The 26,069-nt window shown below is 45.8% G+C and overlaps 1 protein-coding gene across 1 annotated transcript in view; it reads right to left on the bottom strand.

The window, feature by feature from the left end:
- Positions 1–26,069, bottom strand: part of LOC308180671 (uncharacterized protein) — a 463,846-nt gene that overhangs the window by 60,821 nt on the left and 376,956 nt on the right. The window contains exons 5-7 of the mRNA XM_080562720.1: positions 16,457–16,633; positions 14,506–14,653; positions 13,361–13,424 (exon numbers count right to left, since the gene is read on the bottom strand). Of these exons, the coding sequence (XP_080418846.1) occupies positions 16,566–16,633 (68 nt within the window). The 3' untranslated portion in view covers positions 13,361–13,424; positions 14,506–14,653; positions 16,457–16,565. The remainder of the gene's footprint in view (positions 1–13,360; positions 13,425–14,505; positions 14,654–16,456; positions 16,634–26,069) is intronic.

The raw sequence follows: 26,069 nt of genomic DNA, 5'->3' as shown, positions 1-26,069 counted from the left end.
CGACTGAGGAGGACAAGAGGCTGTCATCCCCGCTGCAGCCGGCAACAGCTTCAAGCTCCTTCTCCCTTTCCCAGCTACACCACGGCTGCGCTCACCCCATTTGATCCTTGCTAATAAACAGAAAACATCAGACCAGCTGCTCACAGAGCATTCAGGAAGTGACAGCTAAATCCTATTCAAGAAACTACATTCAGTGGATGGGGAGAGAAAAAAGGCATTCCTTTGAAAGCATGGCCTGATTTCCTCTCCATTTCCATCAAGTTTTCCAAACTCTTCTGGCACTTTACTAGCTTTCAAAATAAGGTCACCTTCCTGTCTTACTTCAACAGGTTATACAGCCTGATAAATACATTTGTCCCTCCTCTCCTTGTCCGTTCTCATTTGCTTGAAACAGCATCTGAACTGCACCTGTTTCTTCATCAGCTGGAAGACCTGCATACATTACAGAGCACTACTGCTCGGGTCTGCTGCTCCAGAGAGAGCTCAGGTACTGCTCAGACTGGCTTCGTCAGCTGCAGTGCGATGGTTTGCTGGGACGTGGCCCTCTGATTATTGGTGTAAAGAAAGATAATCGGTCCCTAGAAGGGCTTGAGTGTGCCAAAGGAACAGAAGAGTAGGCTGAGGACGGAAAGAGCTCGCAGCACCGTGGGTCAGAGCAGCTCACGCCCTCCTCCAGACACCCTCAGATCGCAGCCTCGCAGTGCTCACAGCATTGGAACTGCTTTTGGCCAGCGAGGAACAAAGGATGGTCCTCCCACTTCTGCTGCATTTTAGGGACCAAACATGCTTTCTGTGAGTTCTGCGTGAGGTGTACAGTAAAATTAGAGGAAGATTAAGGCATCAGCTTCTCTGGATCTCCAGGACTGAAGGACTCCAGTGCCTCCCCATCGGTGAAGTCTTCCCCTTCACACTCCAGCCCTGGCTCTGACTGATCCATGCAGACAGGCTGAGACATACACACAGCAAGCCAGTACGCCTGATTTATAAATGCTGCAGTGGGAGAAAGGGGAGCCTCTCCCCCTCTTTGTAAGCTATTGTCTTCTTCAATTCAGATACAGAAGTCAGCCTGGAAAGTACCACTGGTCTGAAAGCATTTGGTAACACCTAATGACTACGGGCTAGTTCGAAGATGGGAATCTGAAAGCTTTGACATCATTTCGCTGCTACAAAACAAACCCAGCCCATTCTTTCAGCAGCTGAGTGATCTGAACACAGCATCAGTTCAAAAAGCACTCAATGGTATTCTCATCCATCATTTTCTGTCCTTTGTTTATTTATTTATTTCCCCCAAACTGGTGGATATTGATTACCCAGTCTAGAGACTTGTGCAGATCAATAGCTGTTTTCAGAAGAATATTGTGCGAAGCTAAAGAAATTAGTTGATTTTGTAATGGGGAAGAAACAGGGTGTCAATCAGACCTTTGGACTTTCCTGTCAAGTTAATGCAGTGCTCAATGCTAAGGAAAAAAAAAAAGTAGAAATAGGCCAGGTTGGTAGGAAATGGGCATTTTGCTTTATAGGAAAGGAGGCAGCAAGGAAAGAGGAACGGAAGCAAGGTGGAGATGCTGCTCATCCTGAGATCCACCCTAACAACCTGCCTTTCGTTTGTGCTTTTCCTGCCACATCTTTTCCTTTTCTATAGTACAGCAAACACAGCCCTCAGCTTCACAGTGATAAGCAATCTGTGGTTTCACTTGAAGCAGTGAGGAAAGTGATGCTTTTTTCACATGCATATGCACGCTGCTTAATTAGACACCACCTACGTACTGCAGCAGGGCAATCAGAAACCCGCAGAACTTGAGGCTGATACGTTCACGTATACCTAACGAAAACCAGCAGGAGATGGAAGTTGACATCCCATGGATCCCTTAAATTTCAACTTCAACATCCAAGCCACAGGTTATTAGCACTCAAAAGCACTGTGAGAAGATCCAGGTGCCAGTGCCAGGCCTGGCCTCTGTGAGGGGGTTGCCAGCACATGGAAGAGACAAGCCCTTCTCTGAAGGGTCTGACCATCTACGCTAACAAAATGGTGCTGTCCTGATAACATCACAGTGACCAAGCAAGGTTTGTATGGAGAAACAATACTTTATAACCAACTGAGCAAGCCTTTGCAGAAAACAGATCTTCCCCTGACGTTCAGTATATAAATCAGGTCATTTTTTCTGAAGAATCTGCTTCTTCCTGCCAGCCTCCTCTGCAAAACGGCACTGCTCCTTGAACTTCTCTCTTGGCACCGCATAGCCTGGATGAGCCGGACCCAGGAGCCATGAGGTTTGCCCCTTTAGCAAGCACTCTCAGAAGGAAACCTTGCCAACACCAGTACTGGCAAACCAGAGTAGTAACAGACACTGGACTGTCCATTTTCTCTCCTTGGATACGGCAAAGCCACAAAGGAAAAAGATCTACAAAACCCGTATCTGGAATTTGGCACAATAGAACTAAAGCCCTCAACTGGCACAGGTGCTCGCAGGAAATTATGCTTCCACCAAGAAATTCTTTGGGTCCCCCTCAGTGCAGCTACTTTAATTTACATCCCCTGTCCAGACTTGACTTTATTTAGCATCAGTGCCCTGTTGGTACAGCTTTTCTATTACTCTTAGGCTGTGTGCCCCTGTATGTGGTACAGCCTGTGCAACTGCTCTGTACTGCGCTCCAATTAAACCGCATACCGAGAACATGTTGACATTGTTAAGGTTAATGACCTAATGATGAGCACCAGGAAACAGGTTTGCAATAAAATGCTCTGTACTGATTGCTTCCATGATGAATGCGAACAATATGTTGGACTGGGAACAATATGTTAAACAATATGTTGTGGTTTATCAATGTCACGGAGCAGAGCTGCCGCAGTGGCTGCTGCCTGGGGATCCTCAGGAGGGTCACTTTGAAATGAGCACAAGGGGTGATCAGTTCTCACGGGGAAGGGATGGGTAGCACCAACAGCCCACCAGGAAGGAAGGAGGAGAGCCTGATCCTGCCCAGCTCTGGATCATCAGGAGCTATGGGCCGGACCTGGCATGGAAACAAATTTGTTACACCTGCCACTAGAAATGAACCACCTTCTAAAAGGCAACGTTAAAAAAAAATACAAGGCCTACTGTGTAATATAAGACAGATTTGGTGCCGTTGAGAAACAGGCACAATGAAGCAGACATTAATACAAAGGAATGGCTCAGCTATTATGTGAATAGATATAAAAAATTTAAGAAGCGAAAAGCAGACCTTCCAAAAAAGTGTTTTCTTTCTTCACAGAAAAGTTTAATTTCTTGGGGGGAAAAAAGTTTCATTCTGAAAACTCTTGTTTGGAAACGCTGTTGCAGGAGTTTGGTGCAGGTGATGCAGCACCTAAAAGGGCTGCTCTACATGTCTTCAGGGCATAGTCACAGAAAGCCTGGAACAAGTCAGCTGCTGGTGTCTTGTTTCCCAACTGCCTGCCCCACACCACCAACATCCCGCAGGAGCAGCACCCACAGGCTTTAGATTCTGCTCAAAACACAAGCTCCCCAAAGTGAAGTTAATTAGCACCACATTAGCATCAAGCACCACAGAACCCAGGGCACATGCTGAGCCGCGTGACCCTCCAGCAGCTCCCCGGTTTCAGCAAAGCCAGGGAGCACAGGGGGAAGCACAACGTTAACAGGAACAGGCTCACGAGAGAGAGCCATCGGTTGGGCAAGCGACCAAAACCTCTGGAGAGCCCAGGCAGAAAACTTGAACCTGAGACCTTCAAAAACAGAGGGACACCAAGCATAAGAAAACAAGGCCCAATACAGAAGGAAAAAAAAAAAAAAGCCTCTTGACAACAATGCATATAACCTTATTATTCAAGGGAAGAGAAATAAAGGTAGGCATATAATCAACTACTTACTAGCCTCCCATTTTAGGGCTTCAACATGCAAAGCCCCTAACCAGGGGGAGCCCAGAGAGCTAGCCCTACTCATCAAGCAAGCCCTCTGCAGACACCCATCCCTCCAAAACCCCACACATTGGGGCAAGACCAATCTGAAGCCTCCTTTGGGTGCCTCCCCTCCGCCCACACCCCCAGCCTCCCAAGTAGAACATAACTACAGTGAGGGCGATTTCACCATATTAAGGGAAAAGCTTTAGCCTGGCTGGTTTCTGAGAGCTCTTTAAGCACGCTCAGCTTGGTGTCAGCCTCCAAAGTTTGTCTTTTGAGCAGATGTCAGAAGCAAAAAGATGGCAACCAGGTCTCCTCGTTGCTAGAAGTAGGTGGCAATTTCAGCAGGAAATATCTACATCTGGCAGTAATCAGCAACTCCCTTGGCAAGAGCTGTCAATGAAATAGTTTGCTGAGGCACAGCCTGCCACAGAAGTGAAGCAAGACTGGTAGAGACTGTCCAGGCTGAGTCATGGGCTCAGGGAAGATGGGCAAGGTTCGGGACACCTCAGCCCTGCAACAGGAGATAGAAGGGCTTCTCCGGGGGGAAATTCAGAGCAAATTTGAGGAACGTATCCTTAAATCTCCCCACTGGCTATATATAGACACTACTTAATTGAATTAACTATGTGATATTTGGCAGTGTGAATATCTCTCCTTCCCCACATGCCTCTTTGTATCAAGGGCTTGCGTGTATTTATTTGCAGCCCTTGTGTTCCTAACAAAGGAGAAATATTTAGAGTGTTGGACTGGGAGTCAAGAGCCCTTGTTGCTGTCCCTAGGTCTGAGTTAAGAAAATCATTTAGCTCAGTGATCCAGGAAAATGAATGCCCTACATTTCAGCAGCAAAGCTGGATAACTTTCAAACGTTCACCTAATAGACCTTAGGCTCCTTGGTCCTTAGGAGCTTTGAGAATGTTGTTCTGCATCTGCCAGAGTGAGATGGATTTTATGCACTTCTGTCTCCAATGCATTGGAGGCCTTCCTATGAAAAGTTCCCCATTAGAACCTTTTATTTAGGTCCTTCTCTGGAAGTCAAGCCTGCAACTCTGGCTCCAGTGGCAAGTAGGGGGGACCGACTGTATCTCTGTGCTCTTTAAGTGAGCTGGGCTAACATTAAGCATGCAGGTATTATCAAAATGGTAAATTTGTCATGTCTGACTCACAAAGAAAAGAAAAAAATGCATTCTGTGAAGAGAAAATGTGCTCTTTGTCAATACCAATCAAGTTTTAGAGCAAATAATTTAATTACAAATGAAAGAGAACAATAAAACCCAAGGAAAGCTAGTACTTTCCCAGATGCATGAACATGTCAATTTGTATCTAACTCATTTTGACTGGAGATATATCCTAGATGATCTCCAAAAGTCATTCAAGTATTTGTAATGATGTTAGCTGAAACAAAGGCTTGGAAAGACTCTGGCTTTATGGAATGAATTTCAAAACCATATGCACAGATTTAGCTGTGTGATTCTTATTAAAAATCAGTAGGTTCCTAGAGGCTAAAAGCCTTGAAAAGTGACCTCTGTCTGTTTGAAGCTGTCTGCCATCACATTACAAAGTTACAATGCTTATAGGTTAATGCTAAAACCTTCTGATGAGAATAAATAGGCTTACCAAATACCAAGCCAGATATCACCTTGCTTCTATTGCTCTAAAAATACAAAGCAAGCTAATCAAAGCTCAGAGTCTGTGTAATTCTTGAAAAAAAAATGCATCCAGTTTGAACTCCTGTTGGTCTGGAAGAACAGAGGCTTTCATCCTCTGGTCTTTTTATTTCTGGTGATCTCAGCAGTTCTGGGAGTTCAACTTAAACAGAGCTATAGCGGTGCGGAGACACCTTGTATTGGAAACTTAGCACAGGAGCACCTGGGGGCTGCTGGTACCCCGGACCCAGGCAAACCTTTCCCCTTCACTGCAGCTTTTTAGGAAAAGCAAAGTGTGGTAAAAAAAAATGCAGCCACCCCTAACCCCAGAGACCAAGGTATGCTGGCAAACATTTTAATGTGCTTTAGCTTACCTAGTTCCAAACAGGCTGGGGGATTTTTTTAAGTATGGTGTTAGGTGAACTCAGGAAAGCAAAACAAACAGTTGGCCAGTTCTGGCTACCATGACTGCAAATTCAAATTTCCTTGCCTACGGCAGGGACAAAAGGCTTGGATAGATGCACTTTTAAAGCTGGAAAGGTTTTAGAAGTTATCACCCCTTTTGCTATGTACTGCCCCTCAGGGAGGCAGTTTCCCACCGCTGGCTGAACCTAACCAGCTTTATTTCGCTTTTAACTGAGCAGAGGACTGTGATTCGTGAGCGGGGACAGCGTGGCTGCAGTTTCCTTCCTTTACAGCAAGGATTGCCCAGAGGCTCCCCAGCAGCTCCTGAAATACTGCAGTTGGCTGCTCCATACATCAGATGAACCTGGCACTAGTTTAGGAAAGAGAACCCCGAGGGTGTGCCTCAAAAAGCCCTGCTTGCCCATGACCGGGAACCAAAGGGCAATGACGAGGTTGCCTACCAGTGGCATCTGAAGGACAGACATTTTGTCTGAGCTACCTCTTCAGGCTCCGTGCCCAGTCAATGGGTTATTCACCCCCCATCAATTCACCCCTCACCCAGGTATTTTGGGAGGGGACGAGGGGATGGGTTCTGAGCAAGAACTTAAGGGAGCCTAGATGCCTAGTTTCGAGAGGAGTGGAATTAAGCAGGATAAAGCTGAACTCCAGTTACCATAGTTATTTAATCTCCAAATCAAAAATGCAATCATCGGGTCTGTTGTGGGGCCCTTCCCCTGAGCACTGCTAATACAAAGAATCCCGCTCAGATCAGCAAGCATGAGCAAAACTCATCATTTCCATATTTCCACCTGACAGATGTCAGGTGGGATTGGGCCTAGTGCAGGAGCCTTCCAGTCAAGATTGGGATCCTTTCATAAAAATCACCAGTTACCACTTTGATGTCTGCTTATCTACTGCTTTGCACTTTGGAAGGAAAGGGAATCGCACAAGTTCCCGAGCGCCGAGGTATTTGCCTTGCTAATGAAGACAGTGCATATTCACTTTTGATCTGCCAAGAAATGGAAAGTGAAAAATTAAAGCTGATTTCCACCACTAATATTGTCACTGAACATCACTGCGCTGTCTCCTGGCTGTGATCTATATGCATGCTGCTGCATGTGGGAGCTGATGCCATTTAAAAACATGTCAGGCTGGTTGGCCCCGATGGATGCCCTGAGCATTAATTCCCCCATGCAGCCCTGCTCCATCTCACCGAGTGCCCAACTCAGAGAAACACAGCCAGTGTGTGATCTTCCTTCTGTACCTGGTTTGACACTGGATCCCACTCAAAGGCCTTTCCTAGGAAAAATGTGTCATAGGAAGTGTCCCTCCATCAGGAAATCCTCCCCTCTGACCGCTGTTGGTTTGGGCCCGCAGGGCAGAAGCACAAAGTACATGCTTTGCGGTACATGAAGGAGTTTTCACCTCTCTGAGTTGCTTCCCCAGATCTAAGGTGGCCTGTGCACAACACAAGCTGGTGGGGCTCCTGCTGCTGAGCATGAGGGTGAGGATTCATTCAAGCATACCTCTTGAAGGTACAGAGCATGGACTGCATACCGGGGAGCTTCAACACAGAACCCATTTCCCTTTAATGCAGCAAATATCTCCTTCCTCTCACCCAGGTGTTAAAATAATGCCACCTATGGCAGCAGAAATTGCTGTTGTTCCCTGGAGCAAAAGATCACAACCTTGTCCCACTGAAGTTCCTGGTGAAAGTCAAGAAAAGCAGGCTTTGACCCTAAACACCTTGGGGTCTGACAGAAAATAAGTTAGTGGAAGGATCTACAGCAGTATGAACAGACTGTACAGCAGGATCCTTGATCTGTACAAACAAAGAGAAAATCTGGATAAAAGAGGCCAAAGCAGTGGAGGGACACAGTGTTCAACAGAGCTGCCTCATTTTCCGTGTCACTGAAATGCCATGGGAGGACAGGCAGGGCCCTAATACAGTCACTAATACAGGCAGTGCTCATACAGTCACTGGACGCTAAAAACAGGTTCTCTGAAGTCTGGGCTTTCTGGAGTTCGTCACCTCTTTTGCACAGGCCCTCCCCTGGGCCCTGCCCCAGGAGCCACCACCCCATGCCGAGCTGGGACAGGCCGTGCCGTGCCGTCACCACAGCCACAGGGCCTGCCCCGGTCCCGGCCTGCCCGCGGCATCCGCGCGCTCCCACTGAGCTGCCTTTTATTGACTAGATCCGTAACATGTGAAGGTCATTGCCTCACTTCACACGTCTCAGCAGTGCTGTATTTCCACATTTAGCCACTTCAGTTTGTCAATATTAACATCTGTTCCTATTTAACACCTGCCACTGCTCTAACGCGCGCGGGTCCTCGCGCACAGACGCAGCAGCCCAGCCTGGCATGCTGCTCAGCGTGTCGAGGAGGGAACGAACGGCGAGCTCCAATTCATCTGCTCACCCGGGGTGCCCAAACGCTGGCTCGCTCACACTCCCCGAGGAGAAAGGAAAACCCGAGCAGCGGCTCTCCTGCTGCAGGGACAGGCAAGGATCAGTGCTGGGAGCTGTTGTTTGCTCTAAAGGAGTTGTAAGCAGCAGTTCTAGCCGTGTTGCTGCCATTTATCCAGCAGATCAATTGTTTTCACTGCAGTGGGGGAAAAAAAAATACAGCTACTCCAAGCTGTGAACTTTCTGTCAAGATTTCCTGTAGTCAGAGTTCGGCCTCCCTGGGGTCCTTGTTATTATGAAAAAATAACAGCGCGTGAATGTTAGTAGCTCCAAATATTTGTGCGGCTCACGATTCACCGCTCATTCACCTAACTCTTTAACGAATGTGTAATTTGGCCATGACAGCTGACTCATAACTACAAATGGACCAATGCTGCAAAACCCCTCGTGGCACACAACACTCCCAGAGCACAGCGCTGCTACACTCAAAGGTTTTGACACAGATTTTTTTTAAAGTCACTCCACCCTGCTGCATACCACGCTGGGCCCCAGTTTTGCATAAAATCCTACTCTCTCGCATTTCTCCCTCACCCAAGCAGCTAGACGCTGCAGTGCTTCATACAACTGTAAGCCAACCGTGCACGGATGCTGCTGAGGCTGCAGGTCCAACCACAGGCACGGGCACCTCTGCCATAGGAGGCAAGTCGGGGCACAGTCAACAGAGCACGCATCGGGTTTTGGGGCTCAGGCTAATGCTGGCCACAGAAAATGGCTCTTGATAGTGAAATAATAGTTTCAGGCATTCTTCTGACATTGCTTACGTGGCACTGCAAACACAAGGCCGCTTATGCTAGCGCAGGACTATTGAGAATGTCAGATAAAGTAAGAATTGACTCCAAAGCAAACCCAGATGTTACAATTTCATTCTAATTGGCTTTCATTTCCACATGCCTTTGCATTTCCTGGTTGTGACTGCAAGCAGAAGGGGAAGAGCTGAAATACCAGCAGGCTAAGCCTACTCCTGGAGAAGTGCCTCGCTGTTTTGCAAGCCGAGGAGTCCAGAAAAACATCCAAATCCAAGTGAAGGCAAAACTAAACTGCAATTTGCTTAAATGGCTTCTTCAAGACTCATCTGCCACTGTACATCACTGCCTGCAGTTGTGCTGGTGGCTTCTCCAGGAGCCAATACACAACCACATAAATCAGAATAAACAGAAAGGAAAAGATGCAGCTGTTTACTGAACGCCTCCGTGACCACTGGGACAAATACAAACTTTTGGCTGCTGGGTTTCTTCTGCTGATCAGGGCTCTTCAGTTTTGCATTCCCTTGAACTATGTGGGATTTCATTTTCTCATGAGTAATGTGTCTCATGAAACCAACTTCCAACTGGGATATCATTACAAAGCCTCAAAACATTATTTTTGTAGAAAAAATCCCAGCAGAAAAGAATCTGTACACCCCTATTTAGTTAATAGCGCAGACAATTATTTGCAGATTCTCAAAGCCATGGCAATCGGCCAAGCTCAATGTCTTTAAAAATGGTTTCAAGTATCATAGTTATCTACCTCCAAGCCACCTCACCCCTCTGGCAAGGCAAATATAATTACTGCTGATTTGCTTTACCTGTTCAGGCAAAATTCCAACAATTCCTTATCATTTCAAATAGCTGTCTGGAAATTCCATTGTTTGTTTAATATCTGCTTATTTGTTTAAACCAAGTTTTATGTCTATTCAACTGTGCCTGCCTTGTGGGAATTTCACAGACTACTAATTCTATGCAGACGATATCTACTATAAATAGGAATGACTGGTCACCATGTGAAGCCATTACAGTGTTTCTGATCCTTCTCAGTTCCTAAAGAGGATGGGAAAGAGACAAAAAATAGAACAGAAAAGAAAAAGGACCTCCCCAATTAAAAAACTGCAGAAGGATGGCAAATCTCCATCTCTGCACAGCGATGGAAGCTGTAGTACAGACAGCTACAGCTAATAGGAGCAATGCAGAGAAGTTCAAATTGATTACTTGGGCAGCTGATCTTGGTGGAAGCAGAAATTTAAGCACTCCTACATGGTTTCTACTTCTCTATTTCTTCCATTGCCTCTTATTAAATTAGGGCCTTTAATATACAATATTTCCTCTGCCTTCTGCAGGGGCACCAAGATTCTTTCACATATGACCTTATCATACTCTTTCTTTTTTTTTTTTTTTTTTCACTACAGGACTGGTGGATATTGGAGCACATCAGCTATAGCATAAGCCAGAGCAAGCATTAGTTAGTGAGCTTGATAGTCCTGTGTTGTCATCAGGAAATAATAAGTTCACACATCTAGGTCCAATAGCCTCAGGGGAACAAGTGATGCCTTAATTTGGAAACACAGATCTAAATGGCTGAAGTGTAAAATATTGGAGCAAGAAGCACTGTTACAGACTATAACGAGAAACAGGATAGAAATCTCCAAAGACCAGATAAGATTTGCTGAGAGCTAGTCATACGATGCTGAAAGTGATGGCTACAGCCCTGGGAAACTGAAGATGTAACACGAAGGTTTTCAGCAAATGACTGAGTAACATAAAGACTGAAGGATTAAAAGCTGTCGGTACAGTGGAGTTCAGCACTGGAGGAACAAAAGGAAAAAAAGAAAAAGACCATTCTGTTAGTTCTTGCGAATATTTTCATAGAACTGGGAACATGTGAAATAAAATCTGACTCTCGATGTCTACTTTTACTTTCCCCACACCTTGCCACAAGCTTCTGTCCTTTCTGGTAAAAGCAAAAGAAGTAGTATTGGAAGATATTCTCCAGAAAGTGGAAAATATACACTAGCACACAAATGTGTCAATATCCAGACCTACCTTTGTGTGGATCTATGTAGGGCTTAACAATTCCTCCTTACAGATTTGCTCCCACTGCCCATTTACCAGTTCATACGTACTCAGTGGTCCTTGACTACTGAATATCCTCAAAAGTAAGAGCAGCAACTGACTTTTGACAGATCCCTCCCCCTCACCCACCAGAAATCAAGAAGTAATATGTGGGAAATGAATTTGTGTAAGCATTCAGGCCTGCAAATTGCTTCACTTGGATTTTACCATAGAAGCAAACTCAATCCCCTCGCAGCATTAGCCGGTTTCAGACCACTGCATAATCTGTCTTGCAATCAAACATTTCATCTCTGTCTGCCACGGCTTTCTTTTCACATTATTCACAAACCACGGATAGCACTTAAATACAGATGTTGTCAGGATGAATGATTAAAAGAAGAAAGATCTTCAGAAAGAGATATTGAAGTTGATGTTGAACTTGTCCTGACAGCATCCCCTGCATTTTCCAGTTGTCTACAGAAAACCAGAGATGGAAAAGGGTGAGACTTAGCCAGCACGTGGGCTGATGGCATCAACTGCCAGCTGACGTTACTGGGCCCCGAGGACTGGCAAAGCTTTCCCAGGGCTGAGGACTCTCTCCTGAAACAGAAATACACTCCCATCTTTAACGTGCCTCAGGAAGAAATGCTCTCCGTGAGGCAGAAACAAAAGCAGATCAAGGGTACAATAAATTTCCTAATGGTGTGGTCTGGCTAAGCAAATCCCAACCTCAGTGGAAGGCTAATGAGGGAAAAAGTACCCAAACATTTACTCTCGCTGCAGCTCTCTGACACCTTAGTGGGAGGTAAAAGCAGATATTGTTTTCCTGGAAGGGACATACATTTGTTACTGTGGGCAACGGCTTCTCCAGATATATTGACTTGGCTTAGAGGCCATATTTGCAAGACATAGTGTTCCTTGAGTCCTCATTTCAGATAATTGCCCTCTATTTGCCGCTGAAACATTCCCAGCAGACTTTGATTTTCTATGCTGTACTAATAGTTCATATTACTCCCTGAACATTGCAGAGCCACAGCAGTCACTGCAGACTTTTAAAAAGAGTTTTGCAAAAATCAGCAGAGCCATACATAATACTCCTGGCACAAACACTTGCTTCTCGACTGCCTCTAGCAGAATTACAAACAGGAAGGTGACTAAAAACGTCTGTGTGTGTGGCACTGATAGATGCAACTAATCCCATTGGAAGAAACAGACCAGGAAAGGTGTGCAACAGAAATGTTCATCAGCACCAAAATGTCAAACTCACTACCCGATCCGGGAGCTGCGACTCAAGATGGTCACAGAGGTGCCTGGATTGTGCCACGGCTGGGGTTTGGCAGAGTGCCTCCTCCTCACGGTGCTGGAGCAAGGAGGGGACTTCACAGGGACTCGTCCTGCGTCATCCGATTCATCTACCATTCTCAACACACAGCAAAAAGTAAATCAGAGTCTCCTGGACTTGGAAATGAGGCAATAAGCTTTCATCGTCTGTTCTTTTTTATATGGGGGGGAAGGGAAGATGTGGAGGGACTACAGAAACACTTGTCCTTCCCAGGTACCAGATGTATTGTGCTGACAGCGGAGATCTTTGAGAAGGGAGTACACCGGGGAAAGACAAATGGGAATTTCATTGAAGGAGAATTTTTCAGCTTTAGCCTTTCATGGGATTTTCCTCCTCACCGTTTTCTAACAGAAAAAAAAAAAAAATACCACCTCATTTGGGCTTCAAAGAGGGAGACCAGTTTCACTATTTCTACCTAGAAAAACATGTCAGTCCAAAATAGGCATATGGATATCTTAAACTTTCAATATGCCCAATGATTTTAAATAGGCAATGAATTCCAGGGACAAAAAAAGTGTCTTTAAAGGATGTTTAGTGTGGCCATTTGAAGACCAAATCACAACCAACTGTAAACCTGGTAAGTCACAGATAAAAATAAAGCATTCTTATTTTCTGCTCATTGCTTATGTTTGCTCAGTGAATAGCCACACTATGTAAAATGATACTTCACCTGCTGTACAGGCACACACACAGAGAAACACAGTTATCAAAACTTGTAATAAGCAGAATTTGCATTGGTTTTGCCAAAAGCAAGTAATGAATTAGTAATCCCCAGTAGAAATTAGAACACTCACATTCCCTGATAGATGAAAGAATGGCTGAAAGTTGTGGCAAAATGCTCTCAGACTTCAAAATGCTCTGCAGAAGAAGAAAAAAAAAAAGACAAAATGAATATGAACAAATTTTCATGAGCAGTGTGTTCCTCTTTGATCAACTCTGCTAGGTAGTAAATACTATATGCACTTGTACATAACCACTAATTGAATCGGCTGTATGCTTTAATAATTGGAATTGACTGAAGAGGCTTTCAGTGGGTATTTTCCCAGGACCCCGCTCCCCAGCATATCCGTTACATTTCTTGTCTTATTTGCTCACATTTCAATTTTAAATCCCGCCATTCGTAACATGACAGCAGCGCTTTCATGAGACTGCCTGGGCCCAGGGAAGGCTGTCATAGCTAACACGCTGATCCTAGGAAAGGGAGCCTGATTAAAAACCTCATTGTGTCAGCCAGGCAATCAGATGTTCATTATCCTATGACACACGACTACTGAAATGGAACATTCACATATTTTAAACTTGAGAGATTTGTACTTTAATATAATTATTTTTGAAAGATTCTTCATCAGAAAGGTTAATAAGAGCAATATAGGTTAATAACAGCACTAAGGCAGCTGACATAATCAGATAATTGACCTTATTGATATGTTAAGTGCCCTATGCTTCACCTTGGGATGTGTGACTGCTCTCCACAGTCAATTATCTTATAATGATGCCTGCTTCTTACGGTCTTATTGCTTGAATATTGGACTTCATCCAAGGTTTTTGGTTCTCCCACCTCCCCCCCAAAAACCCTCTCATGTAGGATTTCTGCTCCACTTTCATCTAGGACTATGCAAAAAATATAACAGGCACTTTTCACAAATACGCTGATGTAGAGAGTGCCATTGATTGCCTATAAATTCAGTTTTCTTCCTTCCACACCACTGGGGCAGATTTGTTTTCCTCCCTGCGGCAGAGCTCGGCGAAGGGCATGGCACAGCCCTGGCTCCGCACAGCCCCAGCCGGGCTGCTCCCAAAGGAGCTGCCGATGCTCCTGGCCCTGCAGACAGAGATCGCCCCGCCACGCCAAACCTCTGCTGTTCAGCAGCCTGTAGCTCCGGGTACAGGTGCACCCAGCACAAGCTGCCCCCCATCAGCGAGGGGGATGAAGCCTCACCTGATCTTCACTGGGATTTCCCTCCCAGACAGGTGCTCAGGTTGCCTTTGTAGATCCCTAGTGATCCCTTCGCTCAGGCTGCCTTTGCAGATCCATAGTGATCCCCTTGCTCTTCATGTGACATCAGGAATACAGAAAAATGCCATACCTGTGTTAAAAGAAACGGCTGTTTTCCTCCCTGAATTTCCCCTCCAGGTAGGTGTCATGGCCCTGCTCAAACCTGTGTCTTGTTCCCAGCCTGACTGCCTGGTACCGCCAGCTCCAAACCATGTTGTATTTTCCAAAATCTGAGTGAGGTTGAGCAAAAGAGCTTAGGGACCCAGTGGATTTCTGTTTTGGGCTGCCTGAGGTGTCTTGGTGTTACTTGGCTTAACCCCCCCAGTCCTTAGCCAAGAATGGTGTTCAGGGTGCTGCTGTTAAAGATAGGTGCCCCCGGAGTATGAGGCAGTCACAGTAGGGTCCAAATAAGCTCTTCCTGCACTTTCACAGAACACACCGCGAGCACTGCTCACAGATGTGAGGTGCCCGAGCCTGGGACCGGGTCACTTCTGCCCCATGGAGAGCAAAGGCATCGTGGGGAGTCTGCGGGGGGCGAGATTTCCCTGCAGCCTCCCCTGCCCTGTCCCATGCAGGGAGACATTTAGAATCCTTGCCTTCATCTGACCTTACTCATGTCCATGCAAATGGTGCTCTTATCTCAAGGGCGGCAACATTAATTTGTAACATGTCAGATGGCTATCAAGTCCTAACCACATTTGGGTTTCTTATTCCTTTTCCTCAAAACAAAGGCAGCTCCAGGGGAAGGCGGAGAGGCTTTGGAAGAGAACCAGAAAGGACCGAACATCGAGCTGCAGGTGCCGGCTGTCCGAAAGGCGCTGGCGATCCCGGCTGTCTGTCCCGTGTCTGCCGGTCCTTAGCTCCCTCCCAAGCAAGATCTACACCGAGGTGCCTCAGCACCGCAGCGTGCTCTAAACCATTTCATTTCCTGGACACTGAATCCTCTTGTCGCCTGATGGGCTTAAAATTGGGATAATATTCAGCTAAAAGGCATTAGCTAATTTTGTGAAAGGCATGGTATGAATCAACACGGCTGAGCTCAGACCAGAACGGGGCTGCAGCGCAGAGGCCAGCGAGGACAGGGATTTTCTCTGCAACCACTGTGAAAATGAGGGTTGCAGAGGAAGCCATTATTCCTGAGGCATTTTCTCATTCTTCCTCAGCACGGCTTTGAGGCGCGCTGCAGTATTTTCACCTCTAACGGATGTAAATGGCAGGCCGGTCTAATGCTGTCCTGCCGCTTAACAAATGTGATGGCAAAACGAAATGGCAGGCTGCGATTTGGTAGCCTCACAGGCAGGGCTCTCTGGCAGCAATCTGCTGTGTTTGAGGCTCCTCACTGAAACGAGAAATGACGAATTGCCCTGCAGTATTTATTAGTAAACCTGTTCTCTGCAGTTCTACCTGATGGGACTGCTCTGATCACCATAATTCAACAAATAAAATTTAATCTGTACGAGCTCCTATCAGTTAATATCTTAACAGGGATATCTTTGCAGCAGTCTTAGCCCAATAGTCCAATTAAGTTGCACAGGCAGGGTATCTTCCATAATCTCAGACACTTTGAAAGCTTTGGGGATGGATCTGCTGAAAGAAAATTGCCTCATCCTGGCAGCAGCGCTTTGAGCAAGACAATACGGTGCTGTAGTTGCTGCTGCGAGCCAAAGAATAAAAACACAAAGGTGGATTAGGCCAAAGTAAACCAAAATAGCCAAGAAAATCCTAAAATAATTTCCAAATACATTTCTGTCAGATGATCTCCTGCCCGCAGGGCAGCAGGCACTGCCATTCACTTGGATGCCACGCCAGCCAGCCACATCCCCTTGGTTCCCTCCCAGAATTGTCAGGGACTCAAGACAGATGGCCAGCTCTGGCTTGGTGCTGTCTTTCTTACCTCGCTGCCTTCCACTCGCTTTTAATATACCACCCTTGGACTGCTGGGAATGTCTGGAAAATGTAGATGTCTCCAATTAAAGAGGAAGAAGGGAGCCTGCATGGTGCTTTTAGCCGCTCTCCAGCTCAAATGGAAACACGTATCCCAAGATAATCACATCTGGTCTAGGCAGAGTACCTGTGATAGCAGGAGAGTTGTGCAATATACCTTAAAGTTTGCAGGAAAAGAGACTCTACACACTAATACGCATTCACATTTTCAGCACTCTCCAGTGATAAGGTTTTACAGCCCTTCCCATAACATTATCTATTAGCAGACACAGAGCATCCGAGCAGAACAAGCTGTTTTAAAGAAAACAAGAAAAAATACAAGCTCGGAGCAACACGTTCTGCTTACCCAGGTATACCCCGGACACATTTGACCAAGTCAAGTTTCAGGGTGCACCTGTGCCACTTGCATGTGAAGAAGTTGGAAATACCTTTATACCTAAACACCCTTTAGGTCTGCTCTGAAATGCATCTTCAGAAGCAGGTCGTCTTTGGAGTGACATGAATTTTTTCCCCAGGCTCTCCTCTGGGAGAAACTCAAAGGAACCACAGATTTGGCCTAGGAAACTGCTGATGCACGCAGCTCCCCGCTGCACCAGTGCCCCTCTGTTATGCCCAGGAATTCAGTAACAGCTCAGAGGGGCACCCCCAGAGGGCACAGGGAGGGAACATCCCTGCCTGCCAAATGCTTCAAGCTGATGGGAGACAGCGAGCAGAGAAGGACTGCCTCCATTTTATGAGCAAGAGGCTCCCTGGACCCCTTCGGATAGGAACTGGAGGCTAATTAAGAACCTGAGTAACTTTTATAGCCGCTGAAGTCAAATCTTTTGAAAAGCTCGAGGGGTTTGTCTGCTATGATCAATTAAATCAGTAGCTACTCATAGCAGATCCTGGCTTCTGCCAGCCGCAGTGGCTCAGAAGGAGCGGCTGTAGGGCTACTCTGCCCCACGGTGAGTCCCTCTGCAGAAGGGATGAGGCACAGAACCGCTCAGCTGTCCCCCCTCTGTCCCTGGGGGTGCTTAGGCTGGGTACCGAGCAGGAGCAGCGTCAGACCAGCCCCGGACAGCACTGCGAATCCCATCTTTTCTCTGTGATTAAACAATAAGCCAGCTAAGACACACCATGCTGTTTTAAAGCGCTACAAATATGGCTGAATTCGCAAAAAGTATTGGCCAAGCTCTCGCAGAAATCACTGCGGGGGGAAATTAGAGAAGAAGAGTGGCTTTTGGCCCACACAATCTGCTTATGAACGCTGTGGTGGACTGGAGTTACCAGAGGAACCCTGACCACGAGAAGCCAGCGAGCCCCTTGTCACCTGGCAGGGTGGAGGAGGAAGGAGTGAGGCCCCAGACTGAATTATTTGTACTTTGTCCCTGGGGAGAAAAAGGCTCCAGCAAGACCCCAACCCTAAGTAGGCACAAAGGAATCCTGTGAGTGTCCTAATCCATGCAAAGCGTTTCAATCAGAGATCACACCACATTAGGCATCAGAGAATAAAAAGACAAGGCACAAATCCCCGAGAAACAGCTTCGGTTATTTCCACTGCTTACAGCACTGTTTCTTTTAGGCCAGTGAGAATCTTTTGAGCAATGACTCCCATTTGCCTGCTTTACTGCATCAACTACCAGGACATTTATAGTAGCATACAAATAATACATAGCAGTGATTAATAAATAATAAAGTGAAGCATGGTACAAACTGAGCAGAATCCATTTCCTCTCCTGAAATCCTACAGCAGAAGCAACACTTGAAACTGCATTGCAAAAAATACACTATTTGTACAAAAGTTGAAAAATACCACTGTCATAATTAGATTTTCCATTAGGCTTGTGTGGCATAATTAAAAATGTAATTTCTCTGTAAGCACATAGCAGTGCTCTAGGAACAAGGTGTCACCAATTATTAGGGGCATATGCAGGTACTTTAGCTAACCACATAAATTGATTAAGTACTAAACTAGGCTATGGAGTCTAATTGTTTTGAACAAATACCTACTTACCGCATGCAGAAGGACACCTTGCCTTCCCTGTTGGAAAGCTTAATTTATTCCAGCTACTACTGGCGTTACTGTTGAAGGCCATTTAGTTGCGTTCCCAGCTCCGGGCACCCTCCGCTAGCAGTGGGGCCACTCGGGGACTCCTGGAGCCAAACCACCCCAATGGGATGCTGCGGGCAGCCTCTGGACCTGCCCCTGCCCCTCTGCACCTCGGGACCAGCCATGCAGCCACTTTGGGCCTCTACTTGCCCTCTGCAGACTGCAATAGCTTAACCTTCCTCTGCAAAGCACTGTTTAACACTCCTCCCCGTGTATTTCTCACTGAGATTTACAAAGGAGCAGAGGGGAGTCGGTTGTTAAAATCAGATAAGCTCCACTGAAATTCCTAGCTGCTATTATTAGCCAGATTCAACGTATTTTTACTCAAGCAGGCAGTTGTTTGTGTGAGCCTAAGTTAGGGCTCTGTGTCTGGCTATCAGAAGCGCGTGGGACACTCTGGAGTGCTGGAAAGGCCTTGGAGGAGTCTCTGCAAAAAAATAAAAAATAAAAAAAAAATATCTGAGTTTATATTTCCAGGAAGGCTTTCTGCAGTGTTTAGACACTCCTAAAGCAGCAGCACTGAAACTGAGCTACGAGCTTCTACAGCCTCCTGGGACAATTCACCCCGCTGATAACCAAGCACTTGCTCACCCCTTCTGACGGGCAGGGGGCCGGCATGCAGCCCACAAGTGCACCTACCCCCTGCAGCCGATCCGGTGCCTTCCCAGCCGTACCCAAGGGACTCAGGGGCTGGGACTGGGAAGCAGAGCTTCCAACAGGAACTTAAAATACAGCTGATGCAAGAAGTACCTGTCAGGCTGGCAGGATTTGAAACAATAAGCCTGGCTTATTGTCTCCGAGCACTGTGATTTCCTACTGTTGTGCTTGCATAAAGTCATCTCAGCTTTCCCTGCTAATAAACGAGAAGACAATCTGACCCAGTGCGTTCATTGACAAGCGCTGCAAAAGAAACCTGAGGAATATTTTATTCCTCCCACATTAGGAACGTACAGAACATACAGAGAAATTTACCATCACATAATGATCCCTATTATGCAAAGCGAGGCTGACAAAATTTCCATCATTACATCCCTGACAAGTACTCGGAACTGCGGGGGTTTTCATGCTTTCTTTTGAAAGAAAAAAAAACCACAAAGTAGCTTTAATATCTTAAATATGGAGCAGGAACTTCGTCCTCTCCCTATTCACAAACACCTTAAATACATCTCCTTCCTTCACAGCTCGTTAATCCCTACTCCTCTGCTCTTCAGACATTTAAATTCTTCCCACAGATCTAACATAGCAGAGGTATTTATATCATGTTTAATCAGTGCTTGCCAGCTCCGAACAACCCTCATGACCTTACTTTTTTGAATGACCGAAGATCGCTATGAAATCAGTCGACTGAGGACCCCGCCAGTGCCCGAAGCTCTCGTTTCTGTTACCGAACTGCTCAGAATCGCCCCCCACCTTTTCTCCTATTTGTGCATCCCCAAATGCCCACAGAGTGGTTCAATTACCCCTGACTCAAATCCAGAATTAGGCCCCTTGGGCAGCACCATACATTGCAGGGCACAAGTCTGAATCCATCACTCTTTGGCTGGGGGCTCCAAGGGGGCCAGCCCTGATCCCCAAACCTCTGACCGACAACACTGGGTGGGCAGTTTACTTTATTAACACGTGTGGCTTCCAAGCCCGGACCTTCCAGCACCATTTTCAACTTCCTTGTTGCCATCTGAATACCAAACAGCTAAATATCAAAGAAATTTCTAAAAAAGAGAATGCACAGCTTCCACCAGCTGTTTTGTCCTCCTTGCTTTTCTTCTCATCCTGTCTGTGCGTCCACGTTTCCCCTCTCATCTCACATCTGCACATTTGCTTCTCTGACTTCCCTACCTGTTCCACCCCAGCCATTCAGACCTCCTCCTGCCTGGGACTCTCCTTGCTCTCTTTGCAGCCTCCCTAGCACGCTTTCTTCCCTCTGCTGCTCAGAAGAGGAAAGAGCAGAGACTGAGAAAGTTAATGAACATCACACCGGGGTTACCGCTTCCAGCAATCTCCCTCTCGTGCACACTGCGGGCCAGGCACACACGTGAGCCCCAGAGCAGTAATTAAGGGATTTTAGGAGGATAATGCCCTCGGAGGGCTTCAGCAGATTGACGCATGGTATTTCTTCTTAATAATGACTGTCCTGAAACGTATCGGGTCCGTGTGCCGCTGCGTTTCCGGCAATTTGTAAGAACTGTTCAATGTGTAGCCAGCTGGAACGCACAACAGCACATAATTGTTCTATTACTGCAGACTTCAATTGTTTCTCTTTTATTCATTAAATGGCCATTTATTGGAAGAAAGGTCCTTTTTTTAGATGCATTTTTACACAGCTCTAGATTGGACTTGCCAGGACTGAATAAGGGCAGACCTTCCTTTTTCTCACTGTGCTCTTGGAAGGCAAATGGGGAGCCCAAACGTTGGAATTTTTGTTGTTTTTTTTTTTTCAATGGAGATGTTGAAAGCCTTTTACATTCTGCACTGGAACAAAACTGAGGCCTTTTGAAATGTTGCATGGGAGTCAGGCGAGAAGGCCACCCACACAGACTATGGGAAAGGCGAGGGTCGGATCAGCAGCGGCCCTGAGCGGGTCCCCTTGGAATCAGGAATGCCCAAAGACCCGCTCGGGAGAGGACTGCTGCTGTGAAAGGCCACACAGAGCAAGGGAGAAAATCAACTGCCTGGTGCTTACGGTGCTCACCTGCAAGTCTGGAGGTGTGGAGACTTGCACTGAGGTCCAAGCAAGTGCCCCACTGGGAGGTGGTGGTGTGAGCCTCTGTTTTAGACCACCAAATCCACAACAGGTCAGGAAGCATGCATTTCTTGAAAAAAAACTCAAAAAAGGCCAAGGAACAACCCATGCAGACCTGAAGAACGCTGTAGATCTGACTGACCTATCTTGAGAATTACCCCCTGTACAACCCATATTACCTTGATTTGCATGCGGTTTATGCCACAAAAGTGCCAAAGCCTCAACCCAGGAGCACAGGTCTGAAATTCTCCAGTTTCCATTTCAGCTGTTGTTTCCCCTTTCCCCCATCAGAAGACCAGAAGGGGGGCACTGGAACCAGAGTGTTCTGCTCAGATCACACTACCTGGCAAGCTGAGGCTGGCCTATGCCTCGCTCTGCCACAAAAAAGCGAAACGTCACATTAAAAATACATACATACAGGAGGAAATGCCTCTTTCTCTCCTAGCCTCTCTTTAAGCTATTGAAATGTATTAAAAAAAAAAAAAAGAAAGACGTAATTGTTTCCTGTGCAAACGTGCCAGACTTTACTTTTATGGGCCGTATTTATTGACTTTAGCTATTTTTCCAGTATGCTGCACAGCGTTAGACTTGGCAGGAAGTCCTACAAAGTGAAATAACATCTCTGAAAAAGTGGGAATTCTCATTGTTTGGCACAGTGAAAGAAAACCCCAGCCAAGCAAACTCCTGACCTTCTCTCATGTCAGCCTCAAACAGACCCAGGCCCGTCACTACAGCGGGCTCCTCATTTCTCTGAAGTCACCCCAAGATGCAGATACGGGGTTTGATGCAGCACCTCAGTGAGGCTGTTTTCTCCACTCTGCTCTGCTCCAGGCTTCCACTTTTCCTTTTCAAAGGCAGCATTCAACATCCTGCTACTCCTCCACTATTTCCCCATGCCCAGGACGCAGTTACAAGCAGAGATTTGTAGCCTGTGCAAATACCAATTTGTTTCCAGAGATACAAAGGAGCAAAGTAAGACACCCAGACTCACCAGCAGCCATTAGGGAATTAATTGCAGCTGTTTAAGGGCTAGACCTTAACGCGCCCGTCAGCTCCAGGCACTTGCTATACATCCCGGGATTTTGTACGCATCCGAGACAGATGTCTCCGAGGCAATCAGAGGAGTCCCACAATATACACTGAAGAAGACAGAAGACAACTGAAGAGATTTATGTTGGATGGGATGACAAGCTCAAGAGTTTAACTGCACATGGCATTTCTGGAAGCTTGCCAGCTCCGAGTTTAGCGTGTTTTGTGTACTTCACTCATAACTGTTTATTGTGACAGGTAAACACTTGTTTTGAAAGCTTGCAGGCGTACTATTAAAACAGAAGTGTTCCTGACATAGTCAAGCTGTGCTGTCAAATGTTTATCTTTTGAATGATGAATGCTGGCTTTTCTTTTCATTCCTCTCAGCCTGCGTGGAACAGATTTGAACAGTCTCTCCCAACTTGTTTGGGCTCATTTCACCTGGGGGACATAACTGAATAGCTGATGGGCCAGAGAGCAGCCCTGTAATTAGCAGCCCATATGCCAATAAGCGAAGGTGATGCAGAGAACAAATGAGGAACAATAGGGTAAGCAAGAGCAAGCTCAGTGCCAGGTCTGTCTGCAAATGCAGATGCAGATGTTGAGTTTTAGAAACGATACTAGATGCAGAGTTCAATGGAGATAATTCCAGCATTCGGAGCATCTCGGAGATGTATTTCACAGGTCAGATTCTGGAGACTTCTGCTAACTACAAAAGCTAGAAGCCACGGTAAGAAATTTTACACAATATATTTTTTTTAAGAGTTAAGTAGAAAATCTGGAAACAGTTAAGTCACAGTATTGGATGTATGCATAGTCTGTGAAACTGCAGACAATCGTAAAGGTTATTGGCAAAAATGAACAAAGACTCTTTTGGGTGAGAATTAAAATTCTCCACTTGGTGCAAATATGCTTTCTACAGATCTAGGAGAAAAGCTTGTGAGAAGAGACAGAAATTTCTGCGTATCTTAGTGTAATTGCATATGCTACGAGGCTGTGGAATTCAGCGAGGATCCCACGGGGTTTCAAGTGGATTTCAGATATTTCACAGTGTGTCAGTTATAGATTGAGACATAAGACTTTGGGGAAAAAAGTACAATCTTTGATTAGATGAAATAGCATCAGATTTCCATGAAAATGCAAATGCTTAATGAATTCATTGTTAATGCAGTTCTGCCTTGTCTTTGTTCTGTTACAGCGATCCTCGAACCACGAGTTTGCTGACCTGCACTGGGTGCTGCACTGGGGCCAATTTAAGCAGCGGCATCGTAACAACCACCTGCGGAGGACTCATGGACTGGAACGAGAATCTAACATTTCCCACTGATCTGAGAAAATCATTTTTACAGGACACGCAAGGCATCGAACCGCCTGCCACAGGAGGCATCAGAAATGTTCATCTCACACAGAAGTCAGAGAAGGACTGAGTATTCTTCCAGATATTGAAAATATTAGGGATCTCAAGAATTAATAAATAAAAACTGCTTCCAAAAAGACATTAAAGATCAAAGAGCAAGTCCTTAGATAATATCTAGTTAAAAGGGCAAAAGACAAAAAGGACCCCTCAGCACCAAATCCATAAATTCAGTAGGCTCACATCCCAGCTTACTGTCCAAAGGTTGGCCATACAGAAAAGCTTACGGACTAAATTGGGCTTTCAGCAGAAGGTGGAAGTAGGACTTTACTGCTCAGGGAGACACATATATTATACCTTTGCTCCATGCTTAACACAGAGAATCCGTGCAGTGTGAGGGGAAGCTGCAGTGAACAGGGCCCTGCCTGGTCCTCCAGCTCCTCACAGGTTTCGCATGAGCACATTTTTTGCCACAGCAGTGTGTTGCCACTATGGGACTGAGTATTTTAGGTCCTAACGCTGGATTTCCTTTTTCATCAAGCCATGGCCGTAGTTAAGGGGAGCAGTTTAGACGAGGGGTGAAGAAGCACTAGGCTGGCATTTACCTCTTTGTCCCGTTTGCTCTTTCAGCCTAAAGTATTTCTTCTTTCTTTCCCCTTACAGCCTCTTCTTCAGGTGTGGATGCACCACGATGCCAAAATGTAAACCGTCACATTGCCAAAAAGTAAACCACCACGAGCTGCTAACTTGACACATCAGGAGTTACCACACTAGGGCTGATTCCTTGGGTGCACCCTCCTTACTCTGGACCCTGCCAAAATTTGTATGGAAACAGCCTGGCTGCAAAGGGGCTCTCCGTCATTCCTGTCCCAGAGTTAATGATCAGAGCAAACTTCTTTTTTCTCCTACTTTTCAGCGTGCCGTGCCTTCTGCAAAGCATGAGGCGATCCCTACCCTGGAAATCTATGCTAAGTATTGCTTTTGTCCTATCAAATAAAAAGGATATGAAAAAGGCAGTAATAAAAAAGCATTAGGACTCGCACAAGGCTTGTTAAATGATTTAAATCTTCATAATGTATAGCATTTTCCTGGTAATTAAGTTTGAACATTGAGTTGGGCTAAATGGTTACTACTGTTAGATAACATTTAAAAAGCTCCTGCATACATGCAGATATTTTTTTTCTCTGCCACAGCCCTGACAGCTGAAGGTAGTTACTTCAAAAAGGGCAGGAATTGCTTCTGTGCCCTACTGATGGGGCAGAGCACAACAGTGCGAAGTCCATTTCATGCTCATCTTATAACACCCTACAAGCTCAGTCAGACCCCAAGTCTCTTAAAAGATCTGGTTGGAATATGCAGGTTTTATCAAAAAGAACAGAAAACGTGGGAAGAGGGAGGGGAGAAGTTACATTTTGATGAAGTGGGAGGGAGTGGAGGTAGAAAATCTCTGCTCGTGTTTGTATTATTTTTCTAAATTTATTTTTATTTGCACTGAAAAACAATTCCAAAAGAAAGTCCTGACCTGCCCTGATAACAAGCTATTTGCCTGTAAGCAAAGCCTAATAGCTGTTCCCATTTTCTTTCCCACTTCTTCCTTCCTCTTCCTGCTGTTTTTGCCCTCTTATTTATTTACTCTCGGTTTACATTTTCCAGCTTTTGTTCTCGGCTCTTTCTCCCTTTCCTGCCCTCTTGGCGTCCAGTTGCATCCAGCCACACCACCCAGCCCATCCTTCACAAGTTGTTTCTTTTCATCAGGAAAGCCTGGTGCTTTCTGCCCCGCACAGCATTCTGCTGGGAGGGCTCGATCCCATGCAGCGGAAGACAGTCGTGTTCATCACACCCACACGTATTCCTGTCACTTGCAAGCCCAGCTGAACTGCACGTTGCTCGGTTTAGACTGCAAACATATTTAATATTTGCTTTTTTAAACATAACCAGGTCAAGGCAGTACTGCAAAATGAGCTCGGTAAGTAGACGTGATGCACACGTAGGCTTCGGTCAGCCAGCCACAAAGCCCCACTAGGTTAATTGACATCCCTAACTCCAACACGTGCCTGGCAAGGGAGAAGTGATTTAGATATTCAGTAAAAACGCTTTGGGTGAAGCCTTCAACCACTCAAAGCTACACGAAAAAATTCTAGAAATTTAGGTCTATTTTCAAAATCCTTCCAGGCTGGCTTAATATATCACCCAAGTTGAAACTGTTCTCATGATATATTATACATGGAGACTGCACTACATCATCAGAGTTCTGACACTGCCATGTTCAGGGTATGCTAGGATACAACGTAATGAATTACAGCAGTGGACAGTGACAAATACACTTTAGGGGAAGTTTAAATTAATTT

This window comes from Anser brachyrhynchus, assembly GCF_964034855.1.
Source record: "Anser brachyrhynchus genome assembly, chromosome: 20".
Classification (NCBI taxonomy): domain Eukaryota; kingdom Metazoa; phylum Chordata; class Aves; order Anseriformes; family Anatidae; genus Anser; species Anser brachyrhynchus.
This window is presented reverse-complemented; position numbering and strand designations above follow the sequence as displayed.